Source organism: Pelodiscus sinensis, chromosome 8 (assembly GCF_052426305.1).
Source record: "Pelodiscus sinensis isolate ZL-2025 chromosome 8, ASM5242630v1, whole genome shotgun sequence".
In the NCBI taxonomy this organism is placed as follows: domain Eukaryota; kingdom Metazoa; phylum Chordata; order Testudines; family Trionychidae; genus Pelodiscus; species Pelodiscus sinensis.
In genome coordinates, this window is record NC_143059.1 from 27,212,285 (window position 1) to 27,237,937 (window position 25,653).

At 45.7% G+C, this 25,653-nt stretch overlaps 1 protein-coding gene and 1 pseudogene across 7 annotated transcripts; one reads left to right on the forward strand and one right to left on the reverse strand.

Moving 5' to 3' along the window:
• Positions 1–17,454, reverse strand: LOC112546152 (uncharacterized; annotated as a pseudogene). Its single transcript, XR_003089785.3, has 4 exons — positions 15,656–17,454; positions 12,853–12,986; positions 10,900–10,997; positions 1–2,552 (listed from the first exon to the last, which is right to left on the reverse strand). The product of XR_003089785.3 is annotated as an uncharacterized LOC112546152 (transcript).
• HNRNPH3 (heterogeneous nuclear ribonucleoprotein H3) lies at positions 16,644–24,846 on the forward strand. 6 transcript variants are annotated; one of them, XM_006125262.5, is made up of 10 exons: positions 16,644–16,783; positions 18,463–18,598; positions 19,125–19,263; positions 19,804–19,991; positions 20,356–20,442; positions 20,717–20,832; positions 23,038–23,173; positions 23,955–24,035; positions 24,114–24,203; positions 24,545–24,846. In XM_006125262.5, the coding sequence occupies exons 2-10, from the start codon at positions 18,484–18,486 to the stop codon at positions 24,619–24,621; spliced, it is 1,029 nt and encodes a 342-aa protein (XP_006125324.1). In that variant the 5' UTR covers positions 16,644–16,783; positions 18,463–18,483; the 3' UTR covers positions 24,622–24,846. The 6 variants fall into 6 exon arrangements, with proteins under 6 accessions (XP_006125324.1, XP_006125325.1, XP_006125326.1 ...); XM_006125263.4 differs by having other exon boundaries at positions 16,714–16,852; XM_006125264.4 differs by having other exon boundaries at positions 16,729–16,866.
• Positions 24,847–25,653: the final 807 nt, after the last annotated feature.

The window sequence follows — 25,653 nt, forward strand, 5'->3', positions numbered from 1 at the left end:
TTCCGCAAGAAGTGCTTTTGTGCAAAAGCGTCCATGCCAATCTAGACGTTCTTTTCCGCAAATGCTTTTAACGGAAAAACTTTTCCGTTAAAAGCATTTGCGGAAAATCATGCCAGTCTAGATGTAGCCAGGGAGTATGCAGGATCATAGAACCCCTCTCCAAATTTCTGTCAGAGTTCACACCAAAACATGTCAAGCAGCAGTCTTTTGGAATTGTGTGAGAGGGAAGATATGGGATCTGTTTCCAGCGGAATGGGTTGGGGGTAGGAATGACCTACCCTGTGGTTTTCCAGAGGCCATGTCTTCCCTTCCACCCCACCCCCTTATGGCCAGAAGCAGCTTGTCTTTCCTGCCCCCACAGTGTAGAAAGGCAGCGAACATCTCCTCCAAACTGCTGCTAACCACTAATATAACCCAGCTGCCTCCTGTCTCCAGTATGGGCAGGAAGGGGCTGAGCCCTAAGCATATACTGAGCAGCAGGGACCAGGGAACCTGAGGGCAGGGGCTTTAGCCAACCTGGCCAGAGAGATGGCTCAGCAGGGAAGGGTGCCTAGGAGACAGAGCCATCCCTGCACTCCCCAGGAGCAGGACCTAAGGTGGGGGGTCAACGTGTGAAGATGGTGCTGAGCCCCAGGCTGGGTCACAAACAGGATGGAAACAGTTTCCTCCTCACAAGACTAGAAGCTAACTGAGGGGTGGAGAAGCTTCCTCAGGCTAGCACTGTGTGGGGCTTTGGCATATGCAGAGCTTGGCTCCTCTTGGCCAGCACCCTGGGCTGTAGGGTCTTGAGCTTTCCCTGGGTGCCAGCCCAGCCAGAGACAGGGGGGAAGGAAGGAGCCTGCCAGTCAGACTGTTAGTGAGCTGAATGATCTGACCGGTGGCTGGTTCTCTGCACTGCGCTGGGAGTGAGACACACCTCACGGGGTGGAAGGGGAGGGAGAGAAGATTTGGAGGAGCAGTGGGGCTGGAGGATGAACAGGCACAGCAGGGGGAGGATAGGGAGAGGACAAGCATGTAAAGAGCAACCACCTGACTCTCTTGCCAGACTGATATTAGAATGACATGTTTATAGTTACCCAGGTCAAACTGTTTACCCTTCTTAAACATTGGCACAACAATAGCTTTCTTCCAGTCTTCTGGAACAACCCCAGCATTCCAGGACTTACTGAAATCAACACTCACTGACCGAAGAAGTCTCCGGCCAGATCTTTTACAACTCTTGGGCGCAAGTTATTTGGACTTGCTCGTTTAACAATCCTTAACTATAGTAGCTACTGCAGGCCAGGGCAAAATATAGCCCACAGGCTGGATCTGTCCTGCCAAGCCACTGAATCCAGCCCAAAGAGGCAGCGGGGGCCCCAAGCAGGCTCTCCTGCTTGCCCAGTACATTGCTCAGAAACATGGCTGTTGGCCCCATTTCTGTTCCAAAATTGGGAGGGGGAAAGCTTCAGGAGCTGTTGCTGCCCCCAGCACAATCCCATTGGACAGTTTCTGGCCAGAAACGGGCCAGTGGGAGCAGTCTGTTTCAATAACAGGCAGCCAAGAAGAACCAGGCCCCCTCTCCTCAGCTCAGCTATTCATACAAGCACATGGCTGAGCAGCCTGTACAGACACAAGGCAGGCAGGTAGGCAGGCTGAGAAATGTTTAAGCTCTGCAAGACTTAGGTCTACAGGCAGGTAGGCTGGTTTGGCTGCCGGCTGGTAAGTCTCCTGGTCAGAGCCTGCCTCTAGAACCCCAACGCCTCCTTTCCCCAACCCTCTGCCATCCCAATCAATATACCCAAACCCTCTGACCCCCTGCCGCACCCATGCCCTCTCCCAGATCTGGCACTCCCGTCTCCTGCCCCAGATCACAATCCCCTCCTAACCTAGGTCACACCCCCAAACCACTGCCCTCCAGTCCCCGGCCTTAGGTCACAACTGCCTCCTTCACCCAAAGTCCCTCCCAGACTCCATTCTCCCTCCTGCCCCCCAATCCCTTACCCCAAACTCCCTTCTGCACCCAACATCCATCCCAGAACCTGCACCTTCTCCATTAATATCTTGGAAGAGTGTGTCCCTTGACCACTTTCCAAAATCTTGGAGTGGCTCCCATCAAAAATTATTGCCCATCCCTAAGCGACTGTATTACAGAATTCCCACTCTACTAATATCTTTGGAGGATGTCACATGTTATCATATTTTCCCCAGAAATTCTTAGCTTCTGATTTTCATTTATTGCCATTTACTTCACTTTTCCTCCATTTGTTTTATATACAATGTTTCACAACTGGTTCAGCTCTCCTCCCAACCAGAATGATTTTTTTAACCAATATGGCCTCTTTCTTCAATTGTGCCTTTTTCAGCATCTCGTGAAGTGTTCTTAAACAATTTCCAGTTATCCTTCCCATTCTTCTGATTAAATTCACTTCTGAGACTGGGGCTCCACCAATGTGGCTTCAGATCCAACACATGAGCTCTCCAGTGAGTTCTGTGGCCCTCTGGCACATGCGGAGTATGTATGTGATGGATGAGAGGAGTACTGTCTGTAAAGGGTTAAACTCGGAGAATGCCTGAAAAGAAAACCAGGTAGAGTTGTCAGGGAGCCAGGAGAAGCAATAGAAAAAAAAGTGTTGAGATTTGAATTGTAAGGGAATCTGCCTGCTGCAGTTCTTTTGGGGAGTCCAAACCAGGAGCTGGGGGAAAAAGGTTAATTGAACTAGGCACTAATACCAATGTCTAGAAATGGGCTGGACCTTGAGCTACAGATATGTAAGTGATAGGGAATGTTTTTTAGTTAGAAATTATTAGGTTACAGCTAATTAACTGCACAGAACAGTTAATTAGCTCTAGGACTGGTAGCTGTAAACAAACTTTATGGAATCATGGGAAACTTGGCCACACCCATGATAAGCGGACATTTGGCTAACTAAAATCATGCTGGATCATGGATGTTCCCAGACAAGAGTTTGCCAGGCTAGAGATGTTAAACCTGTACTTTCAAGGATAAAGCAAATAGGATGGGTCTTTTATGCTGATGGCTTATATGATAATTAAATAACCATTTTTCAAAAGTGGATAATTTTGCAAGAGAATAGCTCTTCTTATCAGTACAGGTTGAAACTCCATAATCCAGACTTCCCTTATCCAGCAACACCCCTGGTCTAGCATTGTCCGAGTGAGCGCTCGCAGGGATAAACTGTTGGGCTGAGGCCAGGAGTGTTGCTAAGCGAGGAGGCCAATATGCAGAGCCCCTGGTCTCTGGGAAGGAGGAGGGAGTAATGGAGCGGAGCTCCCTGTCATTGGCAGGAGGGCAACAACATGGCTGCTGGAGGGGAGCACGGAGCCCTCTGGGCCATAGTGAGGGTGCTGGGGAGGGGAACACAGAGCCACCAGGAGGAGCATGGAGCCCCCCAGGTGGCAGCAGAGCTGCTCAGTGAAGCTTGGAGCTCCCCAGGTGGCAGTGGAGTTGCTGGGGGGAGTGCGGAGCCTGCTGGGCAGCAGCAAATCTGCTTGGTACAGTGTGAAGCCCCAGGCAGCAGCAGGATACTGGGAGAAGCATGGAGATGCAGGCAGTAGCTGAGCCCCAGGCAGCAGCACAGCCACTGGAGACAAAGCAGAGCCACCACCAGGAGCACAGAGCCTCGAGCAGCAGCTAACCGATTTCGGGGAGAGCGGAATTCCAGGATGTAACAAAGCCATGGAGGAATAAGTAGAGCTCCCCCCTTCCTTTGCGCTGTGAGGAGAGCAGATCCCTGGGTGGCAGTGAAGCTGCCTGGGGAAAAGCAGAGCCCCCAACATATTGACCTCCCCATGTCCAGCAAATTCCATAGTTCAGGACCACTCAAGTCCTGAGGGTGCTGGACCAGGGTTGTACAACTTGTATTTCTTTTTTTCCCAGCTGTTGTTTCCAGTAGTTGCCTAAAATAATATGGGCAGATCCTAACTAAGAAAAAAAAAGAACCCCAGAATAATAGTGCATTAAAGGCACCAATCATAGTTTAAAATTTACACAAATAGAAAACATTCATGAACTAAGCTCACTGAGTGTAGAGTCAAAACATTTCAGAATCTGGGGAGGAGTTATTAGTTGCAGCTTAACTGTATTACAGTGAAAGCTTTGTTATTCAGCATTGTGTTAACTAGAAAACTTGGTTAACCAGAATTGCCCCCAGTTACAATATTCCCACATCTTCAAATGCACATGTCTGACTCCTGCCTGTCCAGCTGGATGACTTGATGCTTCTGGCCATTGCGGGGCTTCTGACAGCTGGTACTGTCTGATGATGTCATCATCAGGCACCTCCTTCCCCATCAATCTGCCTCAGGCTACGGTAGCCGGATCTGCTGAAGGGCTCCAGGGCCTGCTTATCTGCCTGGTTCTGGGGGCCAGGTATTCTAAAGGGGGTGGGAGTTGGTCGCCGCAATTTCCTCTGTGTAGGGGATGGGGGCAGAGCAATATACTTGTTATCTGGCACATTCAATTAACCAGCAACTCCCATTCCCCATTTGAATGCTGGATAACAAAGCTTTCACTGTACTATTATTCATAACAACATTAAGATTTGTGGCTGTAACTTGCGTCCTTACTCAGGAAAAACTCACTGGCTGTGTCTACACTGGCCACGTATTCCGGAAAATCAGCCGCTTTTCCGGAATAACTTGCCAGCTGTCTACACTGGCCCCTTGAATTTCTAGAAAAGCATTGACGATTTACTGTAAGAAATCAGCTGCTTTTCCGGAAATACTATGCTGCTCCCGTTCAGGCAAAAGTCCTTTTTCCGGAAAACTGTTCCGGAAAAGGTCCAGTGTAGACAGCACAGTAGTGTTTTCCGCAAAAAAGCCCCGATTGCGAAAATGACGATCGGGGCTTTTTTGCAGAAAAACGCGTCTAGATTGGCCATGGATGCTTTTCTGGAAAAAGTGCTTTTCCGGAAAAGCATCCTGCCAATGTAGACGCACTTCTTCCGGAAATACTTATAACGAAAAACTGTTTCGTTTTAAGCATTTAAGAATATCCTCACAGCTGCAAAAACTTAACAGATTGCCAACCTCAGGCATGATGGTAGAATCACTAAGGTACGTCTACACTGCAATCAAAGGTGTGACTGCAGCATGTGAACACATACCCAACGTAGCTTTGATCAGGAGTGGCGAGTTGTATGGGCCTATGCCATCTGGGCCCAATGAATAGTCAGGGCCCAACTCCACCAGTGTTCTGAGCTGGATCTCTCCTCCAGCCCTACCTGTGCCCCCTGCACCTTTCCTGGACAATCCCCCAGTTTCTCCATCACACCATCGCTGGCTGTCTGCTGCTTGCTACAATTTAGAGAGCAGCACCAAAAGCAGGCTGAGGGCTGCTGTACCTGTGGAGGGAGGAGGGGAGAAGGGAGGCACACATAACCGGCAGCCCATCCCCCCAGCACCCACTGGGAGGTGATGTTGATGGAGCTTCCTGGAGACAAAACCAGGAGAGTCTGGCCCTCACATGAGCAGTTTCTGAGGCTTCTGTGAGTGTCCGACTAAGTGATACCGCCCGTCCAATCTTAGCCACTGCTCCTGTCCCATGCCGGGCAATGGGTGACCCCTCCCCAACCCTACCTCCCAGTGTAAGGCTACAGTGAAGGGCAGCAGCAGGGTGCCAGGAGAGATGGAGGCACATATATAATGAACCTAAGAACAGCCATACAGGGTCAGACCAAAGTTCCATCTACCCCAGGATCCTGTCTTCCAACACTGGCCACTGGCAGATGCCCCAGAGGGAATGGACAGAACAGGTAATCATCAAATGATCCCTTTCCTGTCATCTATTTCCAGCCAGAGAATAGGGACACCATTCCTACCCATTCTGGCTAATAAGTATTGATGGTCCTAACCTCCATGAATTTATCTAGGTTTTTTTTTAACACGGTTAAAGTCCTGGACTTCACAATATCCTCTGGCAAGGAGTTCCATGGGTTGATTGTGCGCTGCATGAAGAAAAACTTCCTTTTATTTGTTTTAACCTGATTTGGTGACCCCCTAGTTCTTATGTTATGGGAAGAAATAAATAACTTTTCCTTATTCACTTTCTCCATACCTGTCATGATTTTATAGTCCTCTATCATATCTGTGGTTTAAAGTAAAAGGTTCGGAAATGTGGCTAGTCCCAGGGAGGCGCAGAAACAGGCAAACTATTACCAAATATCTTTTAAACTTTTATTAAAGGGCTTCTATGTATACATTATTATTTTATCAATTTCTTACATACGTAGGCACCAAATAATTATTAGAATGTCCAATAAGCAAAATGCAATACAGTAAAGAAAATTCCCTGAGGTTTTTCTAAATCCCAATAGTTGTTAACAAGGGACCAGGGATTATTAACAGTTACATTTACATCAGTGTTACTTATAAGACTAATCATTTATCTAAAACGCTTAACACTACTACTTAACAATACCTCTAAACAATTTCAGATAACAATACTTACATTTAACAGACAAACTACAACAACATATTTGGTATTCGTTATGTTTGGTATACGTTACGCTATACAGGAACTTGTTTGGTTCAGTGAGCGGGAGGTGGCCCTCAGGTCCTCGGACCTGGCTCATATTCCGCCATCCAATGTTTATTCGGGATTCCTCAATTTGATACAGGAGGGGAAGCTGTTTTATAGAGAAAGCTTTTGCACGCTTTTTGTGACAGGCTAGCAGACCCTGTCTGTTAAGTGACAGGAGTAAGGGGGGGAGATGGTTTCCTGTTTTTCCTTTTCTGCCTTATCAGGCATGGCACAGTCAGCACAACCAGCATGAACTTTACATGAACTTTTTGGGTCTGGTTTTGGTTCCTGTTCGTCGCTGATCTTTAAGTTACATAGTGTAAGGTTTTTCATCAAGGGGAAGTTGACCTTTTGCTTGGATGGCAATACGCGCGAGAGGCCTGGCCAGCAAAGAGCCTGCTTCCACATGCCCCCGTGGCCAGGGCCGAGAGCGAACCAACCTGCTTGGTCCTACATATTATCTTCCTCATCCTTGATGATAAGCGGTTTTGCTTCTGCTATCATGACACTATGAACCGTGCGTCGGATACAGGCCTTAAGGCATGGAACGAGGTGTACCGGTAGTTCGGATTAGAGAGACTAATCCGAACTACCTACTCCGTGCTGCATGTAGCCGCGGGCACGGAGTCTGAACTACCGGGGCTTTAAAAATGGCGGCGCCCGGCAAGATGCAAATGAAGCCCGGGATATTTAAATCCCAGGCTTCATTTGCAACTTCGGTTGCCTACATTAACCACCCTAGTTCGAACTAGGGTGGTAGTGTAGACATACCCTTAGAGGCTAAGGGTATGTCTACACTGCAAAGTTAATCCGAAATAACAGCCGTTATCTCAAATTAACTTTAATAGCATCTATTTCAAACCGCTATTTCAAAATTAATTCGAAATAGCAGAGTGCTTAATTCGAATTTGGTAAACCTCATTCTACGAGAAGTAACGCCAAATTCAATATACCTAATTTGAAATAAGTGCTGTGTAGACACTTAATTCGAATTAGCTGGCCTCCAGCCCTTCCCAGTTTCCCCTGGTGGCCACTCTGGGCCAAACCAGGAAAACTCCTCTCCTCTCCCCCAGCCCTGGAGCCCTTAAAGGGCTAGACTCTGGCCAGACTGTACGTGCCAGATCCAGGCCTGCCAGCAGTCTCTGCCACTGACCCAGTGGCCCCACCAAGAGCCCGCGCAGCCAGTGCCAGCCAGCCGTCCCCCGCCCAGTCCCCTAGCACCCAGTCGTAGATACCACGCTCCCTCCTGGACTAGTGAGATCATGGACCTCATTGAGGTTTGGGGGCAGGCCCTCAATGTCCATGATCTCCACACTAGCTGGTGGAACACGGCCGTCTATGGCCGCATAGCTGCCACCATGGCCCAGAAAGGCCACAGGTGCACCCAGGAGCAGGTGCGCCTGATAATTAAAGAGCTGTGGCACGGATATGCCAGGGCCACTCGGGGCAGCTCCTCAGTAGGAGCAGACACCTGCCCCTATTTTGATGCCCTGGACTGCATCCCGGGGGGCGGGGTGATCCGTGCCACCCCGGGGGGCAGCAAGCTGAGGAGGAGCCGCCAAGCCAGCAGGACCCCCAAGCAGTCCCAGGAGAGGAGTCAGCAGGGTCATCCAGGGAGGCCACACCATGTAAGTGTCATCACTGTCCCCTTCCCTGGGGAGAGGGGGCGGGAAGGGAGACCAAGGACCGCGTGCATGGCCCTTGCTTATTACGCATCACGCAGCAACCTGTGCATGTGCAAGCACGTGCCATACCACCCCTAGACAGGTGGTTCCAGCTGCCTGCCACAAAGGGGCCATGGCCTGATAGCCACACGCGTGTGTGAAGAGACCTGACATGCTCCTGACCCCGGAACGGGACACAGTAGGACGCCCTCGCTTCACAAGCCCCCTCTAACATCTCCCCCCCACTTCACCCACACTATACACAGCACAGGAGCATGGGTGAGATCTCGGGGCAGCTCCCACTCCTGGGGATAGCTGGACATTCCGACCAGGGCCTCTGTGCAAGCACAGCAGCTCTGACGGTGCAGGGCATGGTCACAGGGCCGGACCGAGCCATTCCGGCGCCCCAGGTTAAGGGAGGGCACATGCGTGGCCCCGCCACCGCGCCAGCGCGGGGGGGAGGGCATGCAGAGCTGGCGGCAGCAGGATGCACATGCCCGGTCCGGCCCAGCCCAGCTACCGCCGCTGGTGCGCAGCCGGGGTCACCCGGGGCAGGTCGAGCCTGGCCGTGCAGGGCCCCGCAGCCGTGGGGGGAAGGGCGCTGCTGGCCGGCACTACGGGAGTTAACATGGCTCCTGCCCCAGGCGGCCGCTGCAGGGTGGCCACTAGCAGCTGCTGCAGCCCGGGAGCCGGGCGTGCAGCGCCTGATGGCAGCTGTGTGTCCCTTACAGCTCCCATCAGGCGCCCCCCATAGGTTGGCTCCCCGGGCAGCTGCTCGGTGAGCCCATGCCTTAATCCGGCCCTGCACGGTTATCCTCACCTCGCAGAGGGGGGCTGGACTTCACCCACTATGTCCCCAGGGAGAACTGACCACTTCTCTTCTTTCTCCACAGCCACACCAGCTGCACATGCAGGGCGCACCACGACGCCCGGGACATCCTCCCGCACCCAAGGGCTCCACAGGACGACCGTAACATGGCAGGGGTATCGAGAGCAGCAGCTGGGGGCCCTGTGAGCCCTGACCTGCATTATGGAGCAGAGGGCACAGGAAGAATGGGAGTTCCGGAGGGAGCTGCCATTCCAGAGAGGGAATGAGGTTTAACTGTTAATTCGAAGTAAGGGGTTTAGGTTTAACTGTTAACTCAAACTAAGGGGTTTATCTCGGAATCGCGCTTCTCTGACGCATGTAGACGCGGGCAGTTACTCCGGGCTAGTCAGTTTCCAAAATGGCGACCGGCCGGGAACATGCTAATGAAGCGTGGGATATTCAAATCCCGCGCTTCATTTGCAATTTCAGTCGCCTTCATTAGCCTCCCTAGTCCGAACTAGGGGGATAGTGTAGACGTACCCCCAGAGATCAGTCAGACTGGCTCTAACCTGTATAGGGGTTTCCTCTTAGTCTAAAGGGGGAAATATCTCTGGAGAAACTCTGTCCCTTCAAGTATCAGAGGCCATGTTAGTATGTACCTGTAAAATGAGGAGTTCTGTGGCTGCTCCAGCACAGTTTTGCATGTTTGACTCTCTTCACTAATGAGAATAATGTGCGGTTGGGGGAGGGGAGGTTTCCAGGTCATGGAATCTGAATATGGACTTCAAGATTCAGTCCTATTTATAATAGACAGACAATGATTTCATGTTTAGTTGTAGCTGTCTCAGTCCCTGGATATTAGAGCAGTGATCACAAACCAGTAGATCGGGATCTACTGGTAGATCTTGGAGCCTCTGACAGGTGATTGTGACTGGTTTGGCCAAGAGGCTATCAAGTGCTGGCACTTCAGCTGTCCCTCCCACTACTGCTACACACCTGCCTTGAAACTGCCTCTTCCCACCCCCAGGAGCCTCCTGCTTGCTGGGCAGGGCAGGGCAGGAAGAAGAGGGGCACTGATGTCAAGATGTCCCCACCCACCCTGTATCCTATCTTCACAGAGCAAAGAGGGGGCACAACAGAACTTGGGAGAGAGTGGGCTGGCTGCTTTTGGGAGTGATGCAGGGCCAGGCCAGGGGTGAGCCTGCCTTAGCCCCACTGCACCACCACCCAGGAGCCACCTGAGGTAAGTGGTGCCCCATCAGAGCCCACATCCCGAAACCCTACCCCCGTCATGAAACACCTCCTGTATCCCAGCCCTGAGCACCCCTGCATCCAAACACCCTCCCAGAGCTTGCACCTAGAACCCCTCAGACATCCCAACAGCCTGCCCCAAACTCAGTTCAGAGCCCCTCTCGCACTCCAGATCCCTTAATCCAGGACCAGAGCCTGCACCCCTACCAGCTGCCCCTGCCTGATGAAGGAAGATGAGGGAGGGAAGGAGGATGGAGTGAGCAGAGGCGAGGCCTCAGAGAAGGGGCACAAAGGAGGCGAGGGAAGGGTATTTGGGTTTGAGATAGCTCTTGGATTGCACTTAAATTCAAAAAGTGATCTCATGTTTAAAAAGGTTGGACCACCGTATTAGAGAGACAAGGGAGTGTTTTACTGGACTAAATTCTGTTGTAATTCACCTAAAACACAGCACATCAACAAAAAAAGAATTCGCTTTTAAAAAAAATCTAGACATAGGATGCTTTTTCTGACCCTCTTTCAAATATATGACACCATCACATCTCCAAGATTTTGATTTTTTTTCTTACAGTCTCATAAATTTGAACCATTAGAATATGAAGAAATCTGCCTTATTACATGGCAAGTGATATTGTTAGAAAAGTATATAGACTTACATTTGGTAAAATAATTTGTAAGTTGCAATTTTCTGATGAAGCAGTTACTAAGAGATTCATTTCTGTTTCAATTTTTGATGTAAATCTTCATCCAATTCCTAAAATTGAAACCATGAAGAAACTCAGTAAACGGCGAGCAAATACAGCATGGCTACGTCTAGACAGGCATGATTTTCCGGAAATGCTTTTAACAGAAAAGTTTTCTGTTAAAAGCATTTTTGGAACAGAGCGTCTAGATTGGCATGGACGCTTTTCCGCAAAAGCACTTTTTGCGGAAAAGCGTCCGTGGCCAATCTAGATGCGCTTTTGCGCAAAACAAATCTCAGCTGTCTACACTGGCCCTTTTGCGCAAAAGTTTTGCACAAAAGGAACTTTTGCTCGAACGTGAGCAGCATAGTATTTCCGCAAAAAGCACTGATTTCTTACAGTAGGAAGTCAGTGCTTTTGCGGAAATTCAAGCGGCCAGTGTAGACAGCTGGCAAGTTTTTCCGGAAAAGCAGCTGATTTTCCGGAAAAACTGGCCAGTCTAGACACAGCCATCATCAGTAAAATAACTGAGCCATGTCATTTTAAATTTACTAGAGAAGATATGTTATGAAACTTTATGCTTTTCTTCTTTTGCATGATGAGTGATAAATAGCGATCTGCTTCATTATCTTACACATCTAGGCTGTGTCTACATTGGCACCCTTTTCTGGAAAAGGGATGCTAATGAGACAAGTCGGAATTGCAAATGCTGCGGGGGATTTAAATATCCCCCGCGGCATTTGCATGAACATGGCTGCCACTTTTTTCCAGCTCGGGGCTTTGCCAGAGAAAAGCGCCAGTCTAGACAGGATCTTTCGGAAAATAAAGCCTTTTCCGGAAGATCCCTTATTCCTGATTTTAACAGAATTCTACTTGTCATTACCTACAGTCCACAACTTAAACCCCTCCAACTCATTATCCACAATCTACAACCTATCTTGGAAAATGACCCCTTGCTCTCAGAGGCCTTGGGAGAAAGGCCTATTCTCACTTACAGACAACGCCCCCAACCTGAAACAAATCCTTTCCAGTAACCCTGCTACACGGCATAAGCATCCAGGAACCAAGCCCTGCAAACAGCCCCGGTGCCAACTCTGCCCAACCTCTATGCAAGTGATTTCATCACTGGACCCAATCACATCAGCCACCAAATCAGAGACTTATTTAACTGCACATCCAGTAACGTGATCTAAGCCATCAAATGCCAGCAATGCCCCACTGCAATATATATTAGACAAACTAGACAGTCCCTATTTGAAAAAATTAATGGACACAAATCAGATATCCGAAAAGGCAACACTCAAAAACCTGTTGGGGAATACTGTAACGTCCCCGGACACTCATTAAGGGATCTACAAGTTGTTTTGTTTCAGACCAATTCCACAAACCAAATACACAGAGAAGAATCGGAACTCCACTTCATTCTCAAGTTTAACTCTCATGCAAATGGTCTAAATCACGATATTGGATGGCTCGCACGTTATCAACCAACTAATGAAGGCGCCAATGGTTCTTGATGTCTGTATAGAATCTGGAGTTAGTACTCTTCTTTTCCTAGTACAAACTAATGGTTCTTATCAGCTTCTTTTAACTATTTAGTCTTTAAGATGCTAATAGATTATTTGTTGTTGTTGAAGTTTTTCCTGTTACAGAATGGCTCAGTTATTCCTTTGATACTTATGTACCCAATGTCTTCTTTCTCCCTCCCATCCAATTCGCCCCCGCTTATTTATTCTTGGTTCTAGACTTCCAACACTCTGGTCATCTGAAGAAGTAGGCTGTGTCCACGAACATCTACATCCGTGGTCACCAACAGGTTGATCGCGATCGACTGGTCAATCGCGAAGCCTCGACCAGTCAATCGCGAGGCGTCCTGTCCGACCCACCCCCATTTCCCTCCCACCCCCAAGAAACCCCACTACTTACCTCAAGTGAAAATGGAGGTAGTGTCGGCTTCCAGGCGATGGACAGAAGTCCCGCAACTTAGCGCCACTTCTGGCGATTCCGGAAGTGGCGTTAGCTGCTCTGCCCGGTGCACTGCGGGAGGCAGCATCGGCTCCCTGCACCGCACAGGAGGGGTGAGTCAGCCCCGGGGGAGGTGCGCATGGGGAGGGTCAGCCCGCGTGCACGCTCGAGGGAGGCAGGCGCGTGCACGCACGAGGCTTACCTGCGCGGGCAGGAGGATCGGCCCCAGGGCAGACGTGCACTGGGCTTCCCTGCGCCGAGGCAGAGGGGTTGGCGCTGGGGCAAGCACGCGCGGGGCTTCCCTGCGTTGGAGGGGTCGGCCCCCTGGACCGGCACGCACGCAGGACTTCCCTGCGCGGGGGGTTGGCCCCGGGGCAGGCACGTGCTGGTTTCCCTCCGAGGGGGGGGGGAATTCTGGAAGGAGGAAGATGCAGGGGACTCTCTGCCTCCACTGGCACCCCACTCTCCGTTCCCCAGCTCCCACTCCCCAGCCACAGAACTCTGTCCCCAGCTACAGAACGCTGTCCCCACTCCCCTGTCCCCAGCCACAGAACTGTCCCCACTCCCCGAACTCTGTCCCCACTCCCCTGTCCCAGCCACAGAACTCTGTCTCCACTGGCACCCTGTCCCCAGCTGCAGAACCCTGTCCTCTGCCCTCCCAGCACCCTGTTCCCTCTCCCCTGCCCCTAGCCGCAGAACTCTGTCCTCACAAAATGTATAATTATAAATGCTTCATTTTAGATTTAAATAGCATGAATAAAAAACAGACCATTTATTTCATAACTATAAACACGTGATTTTAATTTTATATATTGCATAATTTAAAAATAAACTTTATCAGAGTATGTAAGGACGGACTGGGGATAGCAAGTGATGGACAGGAGGAGAATAGAGAGGGCGGGGCTTCACAGAAGGGGCGGGGCAGTAGATCTTCGCCTGTTCTGAGATTTAAAAAGTGATCTTGGATGTATAAAGGTTGGAGACCACTGATCTACATGTTTTGTTAGTATTTAAAGTGCTACCAGACTACTTGTTGTTTTTTAAGTCTTTACTGTTACAGACTAACTTGGCTACCACTCTGTAACTTTTTATAGTAACTGAGGGCCTGTCTATACAGCAGGGCTAAAGCTGAAATAAGCTACACAACTTGCCAACTGTCTACACTGGCCACTTGAATTTCCGCAAGAACTCTGACTTCCTACTGTCTGAAATCAGTGCTTCTTGCGGAAATACTATGCTGCTCCCATTCAGGCAAAAGTCCTTCTGTGCAAAGCTTTTCCGCAAAAGGACCAGTGTAGACAGCTCAGATTTGTTTTGCGCAAAAAAGCCCCGATCGCAAAAATGGCGATCGGGGCTTTTTTGCGCAAAAGCGTGTCTAGATTGGCACGGACGCTTTTCCGCGAAAAGTGCTTTTGCAGAAAAGCGTCCATGCCAATCTAGACGCTCTGTTCTGAAAATGCTTTTAATGGAAAACTTTTCCGTTAAAAGCATTTGCGGAAAATCATGCCAGTCTAGACGTAGCCCTTGAGCTATGTCAATTGAGTAGCTTAAGTTGAAATAGCTTATTTTGGCTTTTGGCACGGCCTACACAGCAGGAAATCCGAGTTAGAGGACTCTTCCTCCAGCTTCCCTTACTCCTTGTAAAATGAGGGTTACAGGAGTCGAAGTAAGAAGTCCTCCAGCTAAACATTATTTTGACATTACATCAAAATAACTATTTGCTGTATAGACGCAGACTATGTTGACGTTACAATATTCCGCAATAACGCTGCTGTGCAGACATAGTCTGAGTCGATTAGAGGACTGCTAAAATATCAGGGACTTTTTAACAAGTGTTTTTTCAGTAATGTTTTGAAACACTGCCATCTTGTGGCAGTTTTGAAATATAACATGATTTCCTTTCCCATTTTTATGTTTATGATCTCCTTTCAACATTTTTGAAATTTCAACACTAGCTGTCAGGATTGCAAAAAACATTTAGTATTGCCAACTCTCTGGATTTGATCAGGAGTCTCACAATATTTGGTGTTCTTCTTTAAGCTCTATATTCTGGAGTCAGATGATTACATGAAAATCTCACCTTTCATTTTTTAAAGTAAATTTCTAGACCTTATTGTAGAGGAGAGCTTGAAAGTGTGAACCTAATGGCATCCAAAAATCTGAAAAAACCCCGCTGCATCCAAGGAATGTGTTTGCTCTTCTGCTTTTTTTTGCAGAAGGGCAAATGTGCTCTTGCGGAGAGCCCTGTATACCTCATTTGACAAGGCATGAGGGCTCCACCAAAAGAGGCAGCTTTTCCACCATTTGGTCCTGTCTAGATAGGGACAAATGGCATTCTTCCAAAAAAAAAAAAGCAGAAAAAGCTACGCAAAATGCACTCCACATTTTTCCACAAAAATGTCACAGTCTAGACCTAGCCTTTGACTCCCTGGCCAATTTCATTTCAGCGTACATTAAAGATCCATTCCATTCCGTTGCAATTGCCTGCTAGATGAGACTTCAATAAATTCATTTTCCTATTGTGCTAATGCTTTTCAAAAATTCAGATCAGGAACCAACTCAGTTTATTCCTAAAGCACCTAAAAATGTGCTTCTTAAACACTTTAAAAAGAGAGAATGTAGTGCTTATAATAAATGATATTAAGAATATACTGAAGTTTTATGCAGGTAAAACTCTAAATGAATGGAGTCAATTTAATATCAGGCCCACTTTAAGTGTGGAATAGGTTACTTGCTTTTAAAATAACTAACTTAAAAAACTTACATCTTCAAAGAGACAGTGATGTAGGATTTCCACAAACTGATGGAAAGAGATTTCAGGGTCAATCTTCACATAAAGTTTCCTGTAAGTTCTTTCAAAAAGCTTAACTAATCTTCCTCCAAGCACTAACACAAATGTCGAAGTGAATGTTTAGTAGCTGAGAAAGAACTGATTATTTGTGCATTATTGTTTCTGATGACATGATCACTCACTCTTGTAGCCCAATTTCATCTACTTTTAAACTATTTAAAACTTTCATTTATCTGTTGACATAGTTGTATAGTCACATAGTTGTGTAGCCTTAATATAGCTTAGCCACTGACTTGTATCGACTTGCTCTCACATCAGGGAAGAGTAGTTTGAGGAGTAAACAATTACAGCGTTATCGTAGCCTGGTCTAAGCGCCAGCGGAGCGTGACCCCGGCCCAGGCGGCTCCCTGGGGCAGAGCATGCGCGTGGTGGAGGGTGATGTTTGTGGCCAGGTGCAGAAGCACCGACTCGCGCGCACAGTAACTGCAACGGCCCGACGACATTCTGCCTCCCCCGAGCGCAAGGCAGGTGGCCAGTAAAAGCGCCCCCCACGCTGAGCGTGGGCTCACGTGACTGCCTGTGTCCCCGGGATAAACTAGCTGCCTGCGCGGCAGACGGACTGTGATGGGACCGCGGCCCCTGTGAGGCAAGAGAAGCGACCTCGGGAGCCGTGGGTTCCGTTACAGAAGCACAGTGGAGCTCCCTGCACTCAACAACTACGCTTGCGCCAAATCCCTTCCCTCTTCTTCAGACTCTTCTAGTGGGCCAGCACCTTGCTACTATCTGTCAGCTGCGAGGGACAGGGGCTGCTGAAGTCTAGGCCTGATAACGAACGTGTTACGCACGCTCCACTTTGTAACGCATGCGCTCTCACGCCCGCTAGCCGGGCGTTATGGTCGAAACGTACCTTTCACTTGCGCGTGCGCTTTTCCTTCTTTTTTTTTTTTTACAGTTACGCGCATGCGCCGTTTTCCGTACTTTTGACGTAAGCGGGGTTGGAGTGCCGTGCGCAGTGTGGCTATCGCGATACGTGGGTGACCGCGACGCCATCCTACCTGCTCGTTGGCTGCGTAGTCTGCCAAGCGAGCAACACGCCCGTGGGTGAGAAGCGAGAAGGGGGTTCCTTCACCCCGCTCCCCCCGGAGAGCCTAGCGTCGCAGCGCATCGAGGGTGAGGGTCTCCCGGTGAGTACCGGGAGGAGGGCCCGAACTAGCCGCAGCCCAGCCTCCCCGCAGGACCTGGAGGAGGTGGCTGCAGCAGTTCGGGCCCTGGGGGCGGAAAGACACCTCCGCCCCCGAGCACGGGCGAAGGGTTGGGGGTGCTCGAAAGCCGCGAGCCCCTTCTCAGTGGGTGGTGGCGACTCTTCGCTAGGCCCAGCTCGGGCGCGGGCGCCATTTTGAGTGGTGGCGTTGAACGCGGCGGGGACTGCGGGAGTCCGACTGCGCGGCGGGATCGCTGGGAGGGGGCTGGGGAGAGGCGGCGGGGGTCCCTGGGGGAGACGGGAGCTGGCGCCTGAGGCATTCCCTGGCGAATAGGAGCGGGGGTGGCGGAGTAGTTGCGGTAAATGGCGCGTGGGAGCGGGCGGCCTTGTCCCAGAGCAGGGTGGCGGGAGTGGCGCGCTCCTGGAGGCAGGTAGCATGGCGGCCTGGCTGCGCGGCGGCGGCCACAAAGGCGGGTGGCGGCAGCGAGAGACGTCTCCGCCTTATTGAAGAGGCGGCGCCGCCGTAGTAACGCGCGCAGGTCCTCGCCATTGTCATGACAGTGCCCATGTTAGCGGCCTATTGTGAGACTTTTCCCCCGCCGCGTGTGCAGCCTCCGCGCCCCCATGGGATTAGTGTGATCCGAGGCGCGATCTGACTCAGCCTCCCGCCCATTCAGAGTGGATTAGTCGCCCCCCTTTCCCCGGGTAACTGCAATCTGCTCCCTAAACTGTCGGGATAATATTTTCTGCCTCACAAGGGTGTTGTGGGAATTAATCCATTAACAGATACACTGCGCTTGGAAGACAAAATTGACTTATGTAAGTGCTAATATTAGTAGTTATTATAGTAATAAAAGAATCGTCTTTTGTTGGCAGGTATCCTGCATTTGCTTTAAAACTAAACATCGTGTGTTCGTGCTTAATTTATGCAACAGTTTTTATCACTTACCTAAGAAGAGTAGCAATCTCGTTTTGTCAAATTTGACTCTAATATTAAATGCCATTACCGAGACCCAAGTTACAACGCAGCTTGAACTTTTATTCCTGTTCTGTGCCTACTTCCGTCTCTCAGTTTGTCCTTGTTTTCTATATTCCTTTTAATTGACTTTCCAGGTTTTTAACTTAAAACATTCTATAGATCTCTACTAAAGTTATTCTTATGCTTTCAAATAAGGCCCATATAGCAGATCAAGTTTAAAATGGCACAATACTTGATTTATCAATAATTAAGGGGGTTTGGTTTTTTGGTAGAATCCCAACCCCCTTTAAGCAAGGCAAATGGAGATGCATCTGCCTATGAAAGAGATTAGATTGTCAGACTCTAGAGGGATTGTGTATTCAGTTTTGTTTGATATGTGTTAAACTAAATCTCTTGCCGTAGAGTAGCCTATGCCATATTTGATACCCTTCTGGAAGAATCTTGCATATTATGATGCAACTCCAGAAAGTAGTAATACTTCTGATTCTTACTAGTTTGTAACTAAGGTAAAATTAAATGTGTGTGGAGCTGGGTTTTGGCTGAGGGGAGGGGTCGCAGTACAGTATGATTCTAAAACATTATCTTTCTCATTTTTCATAGTGTGTTGATTTAAGTATCAAGATGGACTGGTCTGGAAAACACAATGGTCCAAATGATACATCTAGTGATGGAACAGTACGACTTCGTGGACTGCCATTTGGTTGCAGCAAAGAGGAGATTGTTCAGTTCTTTCAAGGTATCTCTAGTATAGTCAAAGTACAGTGACTTTGGTTTTAGATTTGTATCATATGAGTGTTCCACTTAGTTTAATTTTTAAAGCCCACTTTTTTGGGTGGGAGGGGGCGTTCTTGTTTTATGCTTAGATTGTTTTCACAAACTGAATTATGCTGTTCTGTTAAAGTACAAATAAGTTTTAGATTCAGTATAGACTAGAATACGTCTATCTTAGTCAAGGTAGTAAATGTATGATGCATATTGAAATAATTTTGTTAGAATTTAGAGCACAGTTAAATATTTAGTAGTTATATCTTCATATTTCATAGGTAGATTTATTCTTGTATAGCTTAAACAAAAAGAACTAAACAAATATGGCTAAACCATTAATTTTTAATAAGAATCATTGGCTTGTGGTGTTGGGTGATGGGGGAAGCTAAGCAATTTTTTTTGTTGTTTAGATTTGCTTTAAGTATTTGCTACAGATGGGAATGTTTCAGCCTTTAACACTGTTCCCCTTGATGGGGTTATTTGTCCTTGGGTTAAAGGGTTGGAAATCGTGCCAAATGGGATAACATTGACGCTGGACTACCAGGGGAGAAGCACAGGGGAGGCCTTCGTGCAGTTTGCTTCAAAGGAGATAGCAGAAAATGCTCTGGGGAAACACAAGGAAAGAATAGGGCACAGGTGGGGATGGAGAGTTTGGGATGGTGTTAAATCTTTATTTTTGGGGGTTGTGGGTCAGTAATGTTTTTTGGGGGGTGGGGACCATAATCTTTTAACTGGCTATTTTAAAGAATTTATAATTATGATCCTAAGTTTAACTTGGAATATACAATAGATTTGGGGGGTGGGGGAAGATAGTAATAATATGTAGTTTGCTAAAATCAGATTTTTGTCTTTTTGTGTAGGGTATTCTGTGATAAATTTACTAGTCAGTCATTTTTCAAATGTATTTCATATTGGGGGGACAAGTTTCAGAGACTTTATTTAATTTTTACAGTTAGAATTTTCAAGTAGTAAATTTTTACCATCGTAAATTTTTTCTTTTGATACACTTAAGAGTATTAAGGCTTTAGGTGAAACTTAAGTTGTATGGTCTCTAGTCATTTTATTGGATTTTGCATCTAGTTATGACATTTAAATAAATTTGTACAGCCTGTTGTAACTTTCAAACAGCTTATGCATGTATTCTTATTTGTACCTTGAAAATCCTCTCTTACTTAGGTATATCGAAATCTTCAAAAGTAGCAAGAGTGAAATCAGAGGATTCTATGACCCACCGAGAAGAATGATGGGACAACAACGACCTGGACCATATGATAGACCATTAGGAGGAAGAGGGGGTTATTATGGAGCTGGGCGTGGAAGTATGTATGACAGAATGCGTCGAGGAGGTGGTGGATATGACGGTGGTATGTGTATCTAATGAACAAAGGTTCTGTTGTCAGTTGCTTCATGTTTCTGACATTGCAAGAAAGTGCAGTTACTTTGGTACCTGCTAGGTTTGGAGGCCTTTTTGAAATGATGCTGTGTGGTGTCATTACCAAATGGGACTTGTTGAAAATGGTGATACTTCTTAAAGGTAAAGAAATGGTATAAGAACACATCAGGGAATTACGTTTTAAAATTGATGCAGGAATCTTATTTATAGTTGATGCTGAGAGATCCGATCAGCAGCAGGTAATGTGAGTTGCCAAAGGTTACAAAAATGTTATATGTAACAAGATTTTTTATAATCATAGTATACTTACACACTTTTCTTTTTAAATTGTATAGGATATGGTGGCTTTGATGATTATGGTGGCTATAATAACTATGGCTATGGAAATGATGGCTATGATGACAGAATGAGAGATGGGAGAGGTAAAATCAAGAATTACAAATTTTGTACATTGAGCTATTGAAAGAGGGTATGCCCTAAGAATACTAAGAAGTGGTTCTCCCTCATATGGAGGAGAATACGCAAGAGTGGCTATTGAGTGTTGGGGTTAAAGTGTTTGTTACCAATGTTGGGGTATGGGTGTACTTTGTCCCAGTCAAGAGTGGCACTTGTAAGATGTGCATACTTTCAAAATAGCAACCAATACTAATTGAATCTCAGCCTTTCATGAGGTTCTCAAGTGTATTATTTTAACAGGTATGGGAGGACATGGCTATGGTGGAGCTGGAGATGCAAGTTCAGGTTTCCATGGTGGTCACTTTGTTCATATGAGAGGGCTGCCTTTTCGAGCTACAGAAAATGATATTGCTAATGTAAGTATTGTGTTGTAAATTCATGTTGCTAGCTATATCTGGCATAGATATCAATAGTTTTCTATCTTTTTTTGAGTCAGCAATTAGTCTCATAGGAGCTATTATAGTTTTCCTTGAAGCGGCAACAACTGCTTCTATCTGCAGCAATGCAAAACCAGAAAATCCCAGTCTTAAATTGTGAGTCTAAAGTATTAGATGGGTGCCCAACTTTGATTAGAAGTCTGGGTGCTTAAATCTTTTAAATGCTTATGAAATGCTATCTAATTGCACGCAGTTGTTGTTTTTCACTCAGTTTGGGGAGAATCAGGTTTATGGCTTAGCCATATGATTCCAATCCTCCTGAGATTTAGTTGCAGAAAGTATTCTTGATAAGTTTAACTAGGAGCACTCATAATTTCTCAGTTACAGGACTGTTACTAGCACACTACCAAAAAAAAGACAGAAGGAATTGAAATTGAACAGGTCTGGGTGGAGGTTGTGATGTGTTGCTGGTTTGTAAATCAGATATCAGTAAGTGGGTAGTTACTAAAATTTCCCAAACCTAAATGAAAACTATATTTACAATTTACTTCACTTGGGTGTTACCACTACATTGGTTTCTCTTCAGACTGGTTTTGTTACCCAACATCAGCTCTCTCAAATTGAGATAAATGCTTTGTCATTTCATATCTAAGTGGGATTACTAGCCTGTGTTTTAGATAATGCAGAGTATTTTTTTGAGTTTTAGCTAGGGATGTTGGTCTGGCAAATTAAGGCCAGAAGTAGCCATCATCCATAAGCTTTGTTTGTATAGAAGTTCCAGAGTAATTCTGGTATTGTGCCTAATCATTAATTAATTTGGAATATAAAATATATATATTTAAGTATGCAGTCTTATTCCAAATGACTGATCATTGCATCACGGCAAACGTCTGAGGTATGCGTATTTCTCCTCCCCTAAACTCAAATAGCCAAGCTGATTTTGCTCTGTACCAGGGGGGAAAAAAACTTACATAGAATTAGTAGCATGCTTGAGTGGGAACCTAAAATTATTACTGAACCCATGGATTGGTGATATTGCTGTGGTGGGAGTACAAGTGATCCAAAACACCTTAATTTATTTATTCATTCTGTACTTTTTTGCCTATATCAGACAGAGCCAACCATGATTTGGGGTACCATATTTATCAATTTCTTAGCTATGCACCTTATTCACGTATCTCTTTTTGGTTTTAGTTCTCCAAATACATGCTTAAACATTTGCAGATTAGAATTTTAATATACTGTTACCAGCATGCTACTCACTTTTTAACTAGGAAAGCATTATCTAATTGAAGCTCCTCCTCTCCTGCATGCTCTGCATTTTAAACTTGGATTGGCAGGCTGGTTCAGGACCAGTCTGTTGGTCTGAGTTCTAAATGAAGAGCATATGGCAGGGAGCTGCCAGAGAGGTGGTAGCAGCCTCTGTCTGGGCGGGGCCCAGGAGCCCAGCACTGACCAGCTGCTGCCACGGAGCCACAAGCCCAGAACGCTGCAGACAAGAGGCTACTCCATGGGATGCTGGAGTAGCCTCTGTCCACAAGGAACTTGGGTCGGGGTGGGAGGGTGCCACCACACTGCTGCGTCTTATACATTTTTGTAACTGTATAACCACTAAGAATTGTTGCCGTTACAGGATTACTTAAAATAAACTATTTCTAACATCCCTATATTCTACCGGTTGACACATTCAAGTGTTCTTAGCTTTGTCAGATTTGTTTCATTGACTTTTTTTATAATAACTTCTAAGTATTATACTAATTTATATCCATCATGAGAAAAAAATTTCATGTGAGAAGATCCATGAGTCCAGAGTTCTGATTTTGGTTCTGTTTACTCTTTTAACAAATCATTTATCTTTCCATACCTAGTCTATCAGTGTGACAAATGGGGTAATACTTCAGATTCTGCCTGTAAGATGGCTGAGTGTTGTTTGTAAAAGTTAGGTCTTTGGATAAATTTTACTATAGTATGGAAAATGCAGTCATGTCTGAAGGAGAATTAATATGTTCATATTCCAGAAACACAAACATTGGATAGAGCCAATTGCTAAATTGTTCCAGTCTCACTTTAATTTTAAACCTGTCACTTACAATAATTTAAATACTGTTACTAAAGTTGTTTAATATAATGCTTGAACACTATTTTCATATTCTTGAATGAGGATTGTTTAATTTATTTGTTTAGTTTTTCTCGCCACTGAATCCTATAAGAGTTCACATTGACATTGGAGCAGATGGAAGAGCAACAGGAGAAGCAGACGTGGAGTTTGTAACACATGAAGATGCAGTAGCTGCCATGTCTAAAGATAAAAATAACATGCGTAAGTATTACTGGTACATGAATTTAAACCATTCAGTGGCCAGCCCTAATTAGCTTACTAGGTCTCTTGCATGTATACTACATGAGAGCTGTGTCATTGGACGTTATAAACATATGTACTACAAACTCAGAGCATGCTGTCACTTTCACTTCTTCCTTCCACTTTTCTGCTCTCTCTCAATGTTTTTATTGGCAGTAGGAAGGAGCAGTAGTTCTTAAGGTGCTATCAATGCAACTAATGCCCCCTAGCCTTAGGTGTAGTGGCAGTAGTGAGGGGAGAAAGGCTCTTGCCTTTAGACTCCCCATCTTTAAATTGTATTTAAATATCTGACCTTGCACCTAGGCTGCATTGTAGTGACTTCATTTTCCGGTCTTTCTTTCATGGTTTGATTTCAAATTTAATGCTTGTGGAAAAATAACAAAGTCTGAAACCTGTTCACCCACAGAGCATGTACTAGCAGGGCTGTGGATGCCACACATCTCAGCTCTGGCATGGGATGGTCACATGTAGGACAAGCAACTTCAGTGGCCATTCAGTTAAGTTCTAGTCTTTTTGAGACTTGCAATAAGAATTCAAATTGTGGCAGTAGTCTGAATGTGAATCATGTTACCCACTGCTAACTAATCTAACAATTCATCTCCATTAGCCATGGAGCAGCCATAGTAACTTTTCCATTAAACTGTTTTCTCTCATTAGTTATGAGTCATTCTCTTCTTCCATTTGATCTGGTTTTTAATCTGACTAAAAATAAAGCACAGTTCTTTGTTTTTATTTCTTAAAGAACATCGATACATTGAACTGTTTCTGAATTCAACTGCTGGAGGCGGCTCCGGAATGGGAGGCTATGGCAGAGATGGAATGGGTATGCCCGGCTTCAAATTCTAGTTCACTAACAAATAAACTTTTAACTTATTATAACCTTGCATGTTTTACCTTCCAGATCAAGGAGGTTATGGCTCTGTTGGCAGAATGGGAATGGGTAGCAATTACAGTGGAGGATATGGTACTCCTGATGGCTTAGGTGGATATGGTGAGTAATGGTTTAAGTGAATTAGCTATGAGTTCTTTTGAAAGTTTTTCTACCATTTTAAAATGCCAATTTGAAGTTTTATATTAAACATTTTTAAAACTTGGAATTTTTTTTAACTTGGAGACTCTCTCTTTATGGGCCAGCTTTCCTCCAATTTGTGAATGAGTCAATTGTGGCAACTGTAGCAATTACTTTCACACAAGTAGTAGTGGGGAACTAACATTTTGCTCGCTTTTCAGTTTAATAGAGTGTCCTGTCATCTGACTAAGCAGGTCTTAGTGGACCAAATTGAGGATTACTTCTGAAACTGAGTACATGATTTTAATCCATTTGTTTTGCAGGCCGTGGAAGTGGAAATAGTGGTGGATACTATGGGCAAGGCAGTATGGGTGGAGGTGGATGGCGTGGAATGTATTGAAGAATGACCTTGCTTCTACAAAATATCCTGGAAGAAACAGTATCTGGTCTACTAGACTTTCTTACAAATTTAATTTCTTTTGTATTTTAAGAACTTTATAATGACTGAAGGAATGTGTTTTCACAATATTATTTGGTAAGCAACAGATTGTGATGGGAAAATCTGTTTTTTCTGTAGGTTTTATTTGTTGCATACTCTGACTTTAAATAAATTTTTATATTCAAACCACTGATGTTGATACTTTTTATACTAGCTACTCCTACTCCTAAGGATGTATTGCATATTCAAGAATGCATTTGGTTTAAAATGTACTGTTGGTTTATTAAAGGTGGTTGTACTGTAACTTCTCTGTAAACATGGTATAATTGAAACTTAAAGATACACTTGTTAAAAGGAATGATAGAAAAGTAGACTAGTTTGGTTTTCATTATAGCCTATTCAAATTGGCTTTCAAATATACTATTAAAAATCCCACAACAGGTATAAGTATAGAGGCTAAAAGTTACAAATTTTGCTTCCTTGTTTTTCATGTCATTTCTTTATCTTCGATGTACAGTTGCTTAGGTTAATTAGTGTCTGATCTATAGCCATAAAATGGACAACTTTACTCAATCTGCTGATCCTTGTGCTAATAAAATATTAGCACAAGTTTCACACTTAGTGATCAAAATCTGTTTACAAACCAATTTGTCTAGTTCGACTACCTTCAAACAATACTAATCCATATTGACAGGACACAAAACAGGGTGGAGTACTAGTTATGCAGTATACTTAATACCCAAAACATGTCAGAACATTAAAAGGCATTTTAAGTCCTATTTTAATGGTCTCATTTATCTGAGTCTGACTAAGCTTTATTACTGAAATAGATTACCACATCTTGAATAGATGCAGGCTGTCAACCCGACCACATCTTGGTAATGTTTTCGTGCATTTGTGACATGTAAGATGTTTGGAACCATATTGTTTGAAGATACTAACATACCTGATGTATAATGAAGAAAAAGGTATTTCATAATTTGCAGCCACCAT